The 13,214-nt window shown below is 40.1% G+C and overlaps 1 protein-coding gene across 4 annotated transcripts in view; it reads left to right on the top strand.

The window, feature by feature from the left end:
* The window catches only part of LOC140125433 (septin-2A), a 53,901-nt gene extending 45,272 nt beyond the window's left edge, over positions 1–8,629 (top strand). For 3 of the 4 annotated variants that reach the window (XM_072144501.1, XM_072144500.1, XM_072144499.1), the window contains exons 12-13: positions 625–707; positions 7,384–8,629. In XM_072144501.1, the coding sequence (XP_072000602.1) occupies positions 625–693 (69 nt within the window). In that variant the 3' untranslated portion in view covers positions 694–707; positions 7,384–8,629. The remainder of the gene's footprint in view (positions 1–624; positions 708–7,383) is intronic. The other variant, XM_072144502.1, reaches the window with a different exon arrangement.
* Positions 8,630–13,214: the final 4,585 nt, after the last annotated feature.

Genomic DNA, 13,214 nt, shown 5'->3' with positions numbered 1-13,214 from the left:
TAATTAGGAAAGTGTTTACATTTGACTTTGAAGATGTGGAAAGTTAGTAGTTAAAGGGGTTGTCCATTTTCAGCAAATAACTGATATTGTCTGTGTCAGTAAAAGTTATACAATTTTCCAATATACTTTCTGTATTAATTCCTCACCGTTTTGTAGATCTATGCTTACTTAGATCTTGATCTTAGTTTACTTCCAGTGGATATAATCTGTCCATGGTGATGTGATGGACATGCAAGTGCATGAGCCGCTATTATCACACAACTCCTATTACTCAGAGTGATAATTCTAGAGAAGCCATCAATAGAAGTACAGCAAGCAGAGATCTAGAAAACCAGCGGAAATGATACAGAAAGTATATTGGAAAATTGTATAACTTTCTATTACACAAATAATATCAATTATTTACTGAAAGTAGCCAACCCCTTTAAGATGATTTTAGTTTAAAGAATGTTCCTTTTTAATGCATATTAAATGCATATTATCATGTGTCATGATATTCCATTACAGTGAATGTATTCCTTTCCAGTATTGGGATAATGAATACACAGGAGTGATTGAAGTCCTCTGTGGGGGTCCTCTAATATTGGTCCCTAAATCCTCCTCTTTGTTTTGATAATTTTCCAGCTACGAAGAATGCAGGAGATGATTGCTCAAATGCAGGCGCAGATGAGGATGAAGCCCGGAGACGAGTGAGACGCTCCTTTAAGGTAAGACACCCTGCAGAGTGGAAAAAGTGACCCCCATTAATGCATGCAGCAGTAGTGTACTCTATCACATCATTGGATCTGGGGCAGTTTCCCTTTAACTTTCCCAGCCACTCCATTCCAGACAGACTTCCCCATCTAGCTGATACAGTGTGTCTGGTTTTCTTTGCTCATATCAAAAAGTACACTGAGCCTCCTCAGTCCATATGGGATGGTAGTCTCATTTTCATTTGTTGGATTCTACTTTTTCATTGTTTTGATTATATTCTCCTCAGTGACCTTGTTTTTGAAGCCCACATTCCTCCACTGAAATAATTGGCTATACCCTAGCTCTTAATATGTAGTTTTGTAGAGAACTAGAAAATTGTGAATATTTTATACAAATATTGGAAAATTGAATAACTTAAATAACTTAAAGGGGTTGTCCACTTTAAGCACATTCCAGCAAATAATTAATATCATTTAAGACGCATGACTTTGGCTGGTCTTTCTTACATTGTCAGTTCTATGCAGTGTATTGCATTAAGTCACCTTCTGGGTAACTAGTATGGTACAGAATCTATATGGAGAGATCAACCTCCATGCGCTTCATACATTGTGTCCCCCCCCCCCTCTCCAATTATGTATTTATGTTTGAGATCGGGGAAAACCCCACTTAAGAGCAGGCAGGCATCTGCCTACATCTTCTCTGACCTGGGTCATTTGAGGTTTAGTTCATCTGAAGATTGCACATATGGTAGGCAGCTGTCTGTCCAGATGACTTCAGTAGCTACAGAAGAGCAGGCTTTTTATTTCATGTGCAAGATAGATACAAAATGCAAAACACCAGTGATTCTCTCTTGGTGGAATTTTAATAAAATCTTTGTTACCTCTGTTATGTTGAGTCCTATGTTTGTTGTATACGCTGGGGAAGTGTAACTAAACTGTTAACATAACTGATTAGTGCAGATGTTAATAGTAAACAAGGGCATACAAATCTAAAAGAATTCTATATCCTGCCAAAGAGAATATAACATATTTTTGCTATAACTTTTTTACTTTTCAGAAAAATTTGAGCCGATTTACAAAAACTTCCAATATTCTCATTACTTCTCATTTCCTGCAATCCACCTTCAAAAATCCATAACTTTTTTTCATTTTTCCGTATACAGAGCTGTGTGAGGGCTTATTTTCTGCGTAACAGATTTTACTTCTCCATAAGGTTATTTATTATTCCATGCCCTGTACTGGGAAGCTGGAAAAAATGGCAAATGTGGTGAAATTAGAAAAACTTAGTGCATTTTGCTTTCTTGTGGGCTCACTTTTTACGACTTTCCCTGCACGCTCAAAATAACACCTCTGCTTTATTCTTTGGTTCGGTACAATTACAGTGATACCAAATCTATATATACCTAAACCCATCAAGAAAGAATAGAAGTGACATATGAATAGCATTGTAAAATAATTAGAGCTTTATTAAATACAAGTTATAATGTCAATTGTTTAAAATAGGCAAACAAATAGGAGGGTAACAAACCGACAAAAAGTTGTTAATAATTACAAAGGCCCGGGTGTAACCACAATCAAGATGTATGTAAACATTCCTGCATATAACTTAAAGTGCTTAGTAGATAGGACCAAAATCAGTCATAGGGCAAGTTGAACAAATTGAGGCATCACATCCAAGTATAAGATACACTAGCCTATTGCAACTATGCCCAGCAAGAAATACTTATAAGCAAAGGTGACAGGAAAAGTAAGTGTAAGCATACAAACCACAGACCAAAGAGAAGAAACCCAGCCCCGGCACGTGTTTCGCCACAGAATGGCTTAAATACCAATAGACCAATCGGGACGCCTGAATAGTGGAGCGCAGGTGAGTTGAAGGCGCTGCTGTGACAACAGGTGACGCTAAGCTCGGTGTCGCGTCTCTGCGATCAAACTCTCGCGCATCGCGAGATAGAATCACATGACCGCAGCGCGTAACCCGAACCGGGGAGCGGGGCCAAAACGGCAGCACAAAGACATAGCCCAATTAAATAGCCACAAAAAAACTGCCACATATGCAAGGAAACAAGCATCAAAAGGATAATATAGGTAAGTAAGTAGATATAAATAAATAGACACGCGCCCTGTATGATGCCAGAAGAACGCAGCGAGTGTCCCTGCCACCAATACTGCAAAACGAAAACTACATGAAAAAAGGTATGTATACCCTATATGTTGGGATGAAAGTGGTATGTGCCTTTCAATAAAGTGCATTAATAATTAATAAACACTGAAAAAAATGAATAATGTACAGATGTGCAAATTTACACATCTGTACATTATTCATTTTTTTTTCAGTGTTTATTAATTGAAATTTTTTATTTATAATTTTTTATTAATTATGTAAAATGTTTTGTCACGGTTTTGGACATTTTGAGCACTATTTTCCATTATGTGGTTCACCATTGGCAATAACCGTTTTTAAATTTTAATAGATTGGGCATTTTGGCACGCGGCAATACCTATTGTGTTCAGGATTTTTTAAACTTTTTAAATTTTTTTTACAGTTTTTTTAGACGCCCTAAGGCACATTTAACCCTAGATGGTCTGATCATTCCTACCATGTTCTGCAATACTACTGCATTGCATTATATGGCGTTTTTGCACATGAATCTTCAGAAACCATGCAACCTCGGGTCTGCCGAAGACCTATGGCTGTCACGGCATCCAATCTCTCTCTCACCCGTTTGGGAGAGCGACGATCAGTACCAAGATGGCAGTGCCGCCTTCCTTTAGATGCTGCGTCAGCTTTGCTTTGCGGTATTAGCAGTGGGTGTTTGCTGCAATATGCAGCTAACCCCATCTCTGTATGAAGAGGGCTCAGCCTGTGAGCCCTCTTCAAACACCCCCTTCACCTCTGTGCTGTACATGTAATATTATCAATTAGTCCTATGAATTAGCTATTCTCTCTCTATTTTTTAATGTCCTGGAATTTTTTTTTTCTCTTCTTGGAAAATCCTGTAGCCTTTTACATTTGTAGATCCTGTCTGCAAACCATCTCTTGGCAGTTCCCGGGACCTTACATTTAGTAAATGAAAACAAAGTTATAAATAGGATTTATAGGAAAGTAGAAGCTTGGCTTCAATAAATTGACGTACAAGTCCTCGATTGTCCTCCAACAGCTTTCATTTTTCCTCCTTTTTCTAATCTACCATTAAGAGATATCTTCCTGTAGACATCTGCTGCCAAATTTCAACTGTTCAAACATCTTTACTTTACAATCCATCATTGTTTCTCATAATTTTTTACTCTGTACTGGGAAAGTTAAACTTAGACTTTTAAAATTTTGGATACATGGATGTTGCATTTATCTGGTGCTAATGAACACCAAATCACCATATTAAGGTTATTAGACACTTTTTACAAACAGTGTGACAAAAAGTGTGACTAATGCAGTATTATGATGTCATCACAATGTAACACATCCCAGGAGTACCAAGCCATGATGTAATGCAGTATTATGATGTCATCACAATGTACCACATCCCAGGAGTAGACAAACCTTTGGCCACATTACAAGATGCCTAATAAAAAAGAATAGTAGTTTATCCATAATGCAAGCAGAATAGATTGTGGGTCTGTAAATATCCACTTTAAAATGAACAACCAGAAAATCCACAGCAGCACAATGCACTTAGAACAGCTAGCAAGGGGAAGGGGGTGCAAAAAAGCTCCAGAGTCCAGGTAGGACTCTGGAGCAGGTAGGGAAAATTGTGTAAAGTTTATTCCCAGAAAAGCGACATTTCGGTATATTACCACCTTTCTCAAGCAATGCGTGCTTCATAACAAATCAATATATAAACCCAAAGAGGTAGTGGTTCATAATCAACTCAATTAAGAAACTGGCAGTATAAAATTTTATAAAAATATATAAGGGGTCATTTATCTTTTCCTTCCTTTTGATGTTTTTGCGCCTATTTCGCGCTTTTTGGGGAATTTTACGCCTCAATTCGCTGTGTGTTTTTGTGCCCTATTTGTCACGACATTGTGCCTCTTTACAGAGGTCTACGCCGGATTTATTATACTATTGCGGCTGCACGGTCACTGCTCCGGAGCTATTGTGCATGCAGACGTAGATATCTGGTCGGAGGATCAAAGAGGCTACTGGGGTGTGGAGTAGCCGCGCCGTGTAGCCTCAGCTCTGGTTACTCCACGCCCCAGTGGCCTCTTTTGAAAATTAGCATATCCGGGCAATAATAGTTATAAGAAGATACAGGGGTCATGAGGATTAGAGGTGCAATAGATCCGTGGTGGTAGGTTTCCTTTAATTACAGACTCCTTTGATAACTGTTATAGTTGTTTATTATAGCCTGAGACTGAAGTACAGTAAATTACCAACATCCAGGGATCCATTTTGTAACTAGGGGTCATCTGTAAGTCAGGTGTTCTTAAGTAGGGGGCTGCCTGTTCATACATCATACAAAGTCACATGACCCCCAAGTGTAACAGCTGATGCACTTTCACTTAAAAATAAATGTTCTGTTAATCTGGGTCTGATCCCAGTACAGCTCTGATCAGCATGAGTTTCCCCCTGTAACGGGGGGCCCTTTATAGATGCCCCAGTTAGAGGGTAAAACCTGTGAAAGAAAGAAAGAAAATTCTAAGAATTAAAAAAAAAAAACTGTAAAAATGATTCCCCGTGGGTCTTTTTATGACCCCATGAGGGACATGTAAAAAACACACACACAAATAATAAGTATTCAGAAAAATACATTAAAAATACATTAATTTCCCAATATAATAAAAAAAACATCCCCTGCTACACTACAAGAAACAGTGCCATAGTCGCTCCATTTTACCAAGACTATACATGTTATATATAAAATTTTTTACAAAATTCACTAATGTTCATTTTGAGCTAATTTGAAGACGGCGTGTAGGCCAGGTCATTAAGATGTTAAACTGTTCTGGGGAGGGAAGATATGTTTAGTCCCATATTCTCTTTGAGGGCTATTTGTCAGCGGACACGGGTTCTTTTGTCTACCTAATGGACAGACTCTTCTGACCATGTGCACACTTGGTTTCTTGGCTTGTTACAAATGTAACACAAATATTGATTTTAGCGTTCTACAGACACGGATCAGTCTTCTCATTTACTCACAAAGCCCTTGCGTGGATTACACTGAGTATCTGAGGTATGTGCATTCCTAGAGCCACGGTGTAATGACTGCGAGTTGTGTGATTACACACAGGCCTGAAGCCACAGTGCTGACAGTGTACTCAGCTGTATACTGTACTGCTCTCCGAGGTCTATATCCTCAATAAAGACATAACAGCTATGTTTATCTGCCCCCTTACCTTGGCTGCAGATTTTAACCCTGCATTTCCCTACAGGCAGCGATTTTAGCAGCGGAAGGTAGATTAGTTTGGTAAGCGTACACAGCTGTCCTGGATGAGCGGAGAATCTGATCCCAGACTGTCAGACTCTTTCTTCTAAACATATTTCGGATGGGACTACACACAGGTTTTGTTCAGCAGTCTCAAAACATTCATGCAATCTTTTTCTGAATGTGACCTCACAATGCTTTCATCTAGGTACCAAATGAAAAACTGACATTTTTTAAGACTTTTTTCGATGTGCCTGTTTTATTTAATCTTAAATGTTCTTCTTAAAGGAGTTTTCACATGAACAAAAGTTAGGCCCTATTCCGTGGATGCGGGCTAACTTGCTGATTAGTGGGGTTATCACGTTCTGCTCCATTAATCTCTATGCAGCTGATGTAGATCACTGAGCGCAGTGCTCGGCAATTTCAGTCAGCTCCACAGAGATTAATGAAGCAGAACGGTCATGTGCAACCGTCTGCTCCATTAGTCTGACGGAGCGATGAGGGGTCCTACAGAGGTACGTGGGACCCCATCAGACTCCTCGTTTTCGTTATCTGTGGAGGTCTCAGCACTGAGACCCCACTGATCAGCAAGTTAGGCCCTATCCAGTGGAAAACAAGTTGGAAAACGCATATCATATGGTGGATGAATTTCTTGAACCAAATACTGCTGTGGGGACAGAACTACAAGCATCATAGTCCTGGGGAGCAACTGCTTGTGTTGAAACCATGATTAAAGTTTTGCACGGTCATCTTGCGGGAATGCTCAGAGCCCGGGCGAGCATATGGGGCTCACCCCTCCCCTCTCCATAGAGAAGCGAGCGTCCAATGCTGTAGTATGGCGAATTATAGAACATGTCCTATATTTTTCCATACACGGTCGCTGTGCAGTGAGACAATATCTGCCATAGGCATCTATGGGGACCGATTTACATTTGTGTGGGGCCTTACTCTGCTCACATTGCATTAACATTCCGTTTACATAGTGTAAATGCAATTGAGTATAGTGTAAATGCAATATAAATACGGCTACTGCATTACATGCTTGAGGGACATAATTGGTACGCAGTTTGAATCTGCCCCTAACAGGTCTCAAACTGTGATAAGTCTCACAAAAAGTTGCACAAAAGTAAAGAAAAAGAAAGCAATAGGATGATACATGTCCCCCTAAACATCCAAATGACTCTGCTGCTGGAAAACCAGCAAAATAAATTGACTTGCTGCTGGTTGATTTGGCAAAACGTAATCTGTTATTTTTCAATGATGCATCACAGTGAATTATCTGCTTGTACCGATTCTTGCTGTAATTCCTTGTTTTTCTGTATTAGTACAGGGTTCTGGAGCAGCATCAAGCGGATCCCATCCCAGATGAAGTTTTTACAGTCGGGCTTGAATCGCAGTGGAACAAGCCTGGCCCTTGTTGGCTTCTGTCTCCTTTTCTATCTTTGCTTACGTCTAGGCATTTAACTTGTTTAAGTGTTTTTTATACTCACGTATTTGATATTAGCATTCAGCATATAACAAGTGGCCTGTGCTCCTGGCTTAATTGTTAACCCTCTGAGGCAGGAAGCTGCACATTTCTGTCTTTGCTGTTGGTACTTGCACTTGTCTGTATCATCGTTGCTAACGCCTTCAGTGTCTACTTGTCTCCATGTATACTGCAATGTGCACCTAAATCTCAGCTATTTAACATGGAGGGAAATTTTACAAATCATGGAAATAAAATTCTACCAGCGATCTTGTATGTTGGGTACGATACAGGTTTTATTTCCTGGCACATGGAAACAGAGGCTGTAGGATTAATGGTACCTGCTCTCTTCCAAGTGCCTTCACAATAGACGCCTCTGTCTGGGACTCCCCACCAGGATATATGCCATTGACAAGTGATTGCTATTAAACCAACAGTGCCTTAGTGATATCTGATCGTCACTGTTTACAGCCTGTACAATGGTGGTTAATATTAATATGTCAGAGGGAAGCTTTTTGCCATAGGCACTTACTCTGTGTTGTGAGAAGTCTCCCCACATACCTATCCCAAGCAGCCCCCCCCCTTTAGAGGGCACATAAATTACAGTTATGATAAAGATCATACAAGCCGCAGTCGGAGCACCTACAGAGCTTCTCCCACACTTATATGCTGAACCATCTTCTGTATAATGTATTTCTCCAAACTGGACCTGGGAAGAACAGGGAATAGTGCTCAGGCTCTGTGGCTTAGCAGACACGTCTATGCTTTGTTGTAATAGAATAGCTTTTGTGTTTAGAAAAGGGTAACATCCTGATGATCTGGGCCTCACAGAGCAAGGCACCTCACATTTGGTTACTTTATAGGCCTGATTTTTACACATTATTTAATAACTCTTTAAAGGTCGCACTCTCATCCCGCAGCTTCTCAGTGCGCTGAGGGGTTAAACCTGGCAAGATTTGACTTGTTATGTATTAAGTTATGTAGTAACACATTCCTCCTACTTTGGGTATTTTTTAGCAGGTGCAAAACCGTAACGCATGACCTATTTTCCTTCTTATTTTAAACCTGACTGAAGTAATATCTAATAAACTGTACAGATGAGTCCATCTCGTTGTGGTTCATTTTTTAGACTCTTGAAGTGTAAAGGAATGTGGATACCAGACGGTTTCAGTATGTGACCCATACTGACTAGCCTTGGGAAATGTGTGTATGGTTCCCCCTAAGCTCTCCTTTTTAGGAGAGATGATAAAAATGTATTTTTCACTGTCTATGTGTACATATATCCACAATAACCATCCATAGATGACTCAGGTTCCCTCAGTTTATATCCAGTAGATTATGAGTGTATGATATAAAAACAAGACTGAAATTTTATCTTTCTAGAATTTCCTCTTTTATATGTAATCTTGCTCTTTTACCTGCAATTTAAAAAAAATCACCTTCAAAGCCATATGCAAATTAGAGTAACAGTTTGTCTGAGATGAGTCACTTTTAGAGACGGTAAGATAAGCATCACTTTAGACATGGGCCCTATAATACATAGAACCATGTAACAATCTCATCAGGCTTGTGATTCTGTGTGCTACAGAACCACATATATTGGCTGCTACAAACATAGGAATGCGAGTACTATATTAAACTGCCTGTATCTCCAGTTTTAGAGCTTCCAGATCCACATAACAATAAAAAGGTGGGGTTGTTATCTTTATCATGGCACCAAATGCATGGTCCTACACAAGATATGTGCAACTGAATTGACAACCTCTCAGCAGGACTAATGCAAAAAGTGATCCTTCTAAGATCATTTGCAGATGACTTTGGAGAGGGTTTTTTCTAGGTAAATCTGTAAGAATTAACAAAAAAAGGGGATCTCTGAGGACCCCTAGTAAGCTTTTCTGGTAGGTGATACATGTGTGCCCTGGTAACGTAGATGTGTGTGTGTGTGTGAGCAGAGGGGCGGGGTGGGAGCTCATGAAGAACACCTCCAGGAGCCCTTCAGCCTAAATAGCATAATTTTAAAATTTGATTTGGGAATGAAGGAGGCCATGGATAATGAGTAAGTGTCCCTGGTTTATCATGATGGATTTTGATGGTAGATTTCCTTTAAATGGATCATAGTGAAATATTCTATGTGGGTATGTGATAGGTAGCAACAGAACATGAAAGTAATGTAACTTTCAGAATTTCAGTTTTGCATTGGTTAGTTTTGTGGTTTGTGAGTCATTTGCAGAGGTAATGGTAGATTGCACATGTAATTGTAGGGTTCGTATGTGTTAATTATAAACCATACATGAATAAAGATTCATTTGTGCATTGCCCTTTGAATTTGATGGACTGGAACTGTAGAACTACCTTTGTGCCCTTCAGCCTGTATCATAATCTTTAGATGTATTCAACATTTGCTGTACAAAGTTATAGAAGCTTCCTCCAGGAGTTATCATTAAAAATGAAAAGTTTTAAATTGTAGAATTTTCTATAATGTTTCAGCAAACTACCTAGTGACTTCACTGGTGTGGCTCCCGACACTATACAATGTACACTCTGTCACTTTGGTCTCTAAATTGCCTACAATGATGTCTGCACATCGACAAAATCAATGTATGAACAAACATGTATGAGCGAATATTACCTTGACAACCATATCGACAGTGTTTTGCTTTTTTAATGCATCTTATTAGCAATAGCAGCTCAGGTTACATGGGGAACAGTGCAGGAATACACTCACCGGCCACTTTATTAGGTACACCATGCTAGTAACGGGTTGGACCCCCTTTTGCCTTCAGAACTGCCTCAATTCTTCGTGGCATAGATTCAACAAGGTGCTGGAAGCATTCCTCAGAGATTTTGGTCCATATTGACATGATGGCATCACACAGTTGCCGCAGATTTGTCGGCTGCACATCCATGATGCGAATCTCCCGTTCCACCACATCCCAAAGATGCTCTATTGGATTGAGATCTGGTGATTGTGGAGGCCATTTGAGTACAGTGAATTCATTGTCATGTTCAAGAAACCAGTCTGAGATGATTCCAGCTTTATGACATGGCGCATTATCCTGCTGAAAGTAGCCATCAGATGTTGGGTATATTATGGTCATAAAGGGATGGACATGGTCAGAAACAATACTCAGGTAGGCTGTGGCGTTGCAGCGATGCTCAATTGGTACCAAGGGGCCCAAAGAGTGCCAAGAAAATATTCCCCACACCATGACTCCACCACCACCAGCCTGAACCATTGATACAAGGCAGGATGGATCCATGCTTTCATGTTGTTGACGCCAAATTCTGACCCTACCATCCGAATGTCGCAGCAGAAATCGAGACTCATCAGACCAGGCAACATTTTTCCAATCTTCTACTGTCCAATTTCGATGAACTTGTGCAAATTGTAGTCTCAGTTTCCTGTTCTTAGCTGAAAGGAGTGGCCCCCGGTGTGGTCTTCTGCTGCTGTAGCCCATCTGCCTCAAAGTTCGACGTACTGTGCGTTCAGAGATGCTCTTCTGCCTACCTTGGTTGTAACGGGTGGCGATTTGAGTCACTGTTGCCTTTCTATCAGCTCGAACCAGTCTGCCCATTCTCCTCTGACCTCTGGCATCAACAAGGCATTTCCGCCCACAGAACTTCCGCTCACTGGATGTTTTTTCTTTTTCGGACCATTCTCTGTATACCCTAGAGATGGTTGTGCGTGAAAATCCCAGTAGATCAGCAGTTTCTGAAATACTCAGACCAGCCCTTCTGGCACCAACAACCATGCCACGTTCAAAGGCACTCAAATCACCTTTCTTCCCCATACTGATGCTCGGTTTGAACTGCAGGAGATTGTCTTGACCATGTCTACATTCCTAAATGCACGGAGTTGCCGCCATGTGATTGGCTGATTAGAAATTAAGTGTTAACGAGCAGTTGGACATGTGTACCTAATAAAGTGGCCGGTGAGTGTTTATTAACTAGCTTCACCAATATGAGCTATATGGTAGGGTGGCAGTGCTCTAATACCTGCACACTGTAACACACACACATTATAATACATATATATACATATTTGCATACACACAGTGGTTGTAAGGTCATACTGATAGCTGGTCCACAGGAAGGTTGCCCACAGCCTACAGGCTGGACGGGTAAAGATGGAGCTGAATCCAGATGGTGGACCTCTGCTCTGGGGGCTTAAGTCTCCTGACTTGTCCCGGGTGCTAGGCAGAGGCCTGAGGCACCTGTGGTTCCTGGTAGTGTGCCTGGATGGCAGCTCTGCAGGTTATGTTCAGACAGATGATAGAGACATCAAGGAAGCATAGAATGCTATATGTGCACTGTTTGTATGTTACTTATGCACCTATAAAAATGACAGCTCATTTCATTTATAGAAGCTTTATCATTTGCTAAACATAATGGGTTTATAATTATAGGTTTTTTCCTCTATTGGGAATATTTCGTCACAAACCAGTCATGTGACGTTCCATACAATCTCACTTCCCAGACACCACCCACACGAAACTCTGTAATTAAATCAGAACTACAGAACAACAATAAAATAAGAGATTTATAGCCTGATACATTTATATGCTTGAAATACTTAGTGCTGTGGAAACTGAAACTCCCAAGTTGTACTGCAGTCCCTTTTATGCAGAAATGATTCTCCATTGCTGTGACGGCTGTGGAGATCTAAATGTCTACATTAGAAGTATGGATATTACTGAATGCAAAAAGTGGCATTTGAGGAGCAAAATTGCAACTTATTATTTTCCACCTAGTGATAGTGATGTCGGGAAGAGTGAAAAAAATAATAATGTAAAATCTACGAATGAAATGTTTCATAAATCTGCATTGAAAATGCAAGAATGTAGAATCTAGAATGTGTATGTTTCATGAATTTGCATTGAGTAGGACTCAATGTGGGTGTAATATAACGTCACTAGTTCATGTAGGACTAACTTTAGTGACATTCTACTCCTACTTATTGTTCTGTAGTAATGCAGTAAGTACTGGAGGAGCCCATTTAAATGATAGATACCATTAGACCACTAACCACAAGAGTCTGGAAAAGCTGTCATCCATGAGCGCATAGTGGTATTACACAGCAGCGTACAGTATGGAAGACAGGGCAAGCTTAGCAGCACCGGCCTTTCCTATTGTGGAAGTAGAGCAGCACATTCTTAGGGTATGGAATAGATTACTCATTTCAAGTGATGATATTAAGATGCTTGTGGTTTAGCAGCTCATGAGATGAAGTCAACAAGTAGACAGTTCCAGGCTATGGCTGTTTATATAGGGTGAGATGAACCTCCTTAAAATGTTATACAAATACAGAATATGGAAAGTAAAGGGACTGGCTATATACAATTGGCTGCTCTAGGCTGTCTATAAAGACGTTAACCATGAACCAACATTAAATGAAAGCATCTGCTGACACTAAGGAATAGGTTTCTGAATAACCTTTTCTCTGTTTTGCCAGTAGAGTTTATACTATATATAAAAGGGCATTGGATCCTATAGGCAGGTCATATAACTGGGGTATAGTGCATTTAATGTGAACATGTTGTCCAGCAGTGCAGGGGTATTTGACTTTCTGAGTATTTATTTAGCTGTGTGACATCTAGGGATATTGTTAATCATCTTTGCTCAGCTTTCATATGTCATTGTTAGCTGAAAATAAATCCATACAAACCTGTAAAAATCTCAGCCCCTGAAGTT

This window comes from Engystomops pustulosus, chromosome 1 (assembly GCF_040894005.1).
Source record: "Engystomops pustulosus chromosome 1, aEngPut4.maternal, whole genome shotgun sequence".
Lineage (NCBI taxonomy): Eukaryota > Metazoa > Chordata > Amphibia > Anura > Leptodactylidae > Engystomops > Engystomops pustulosus.
Note: the sequence above shows the minus strand (reverse complement) of the source record. Positions and strands in the feature narration are given on the sequence as shown.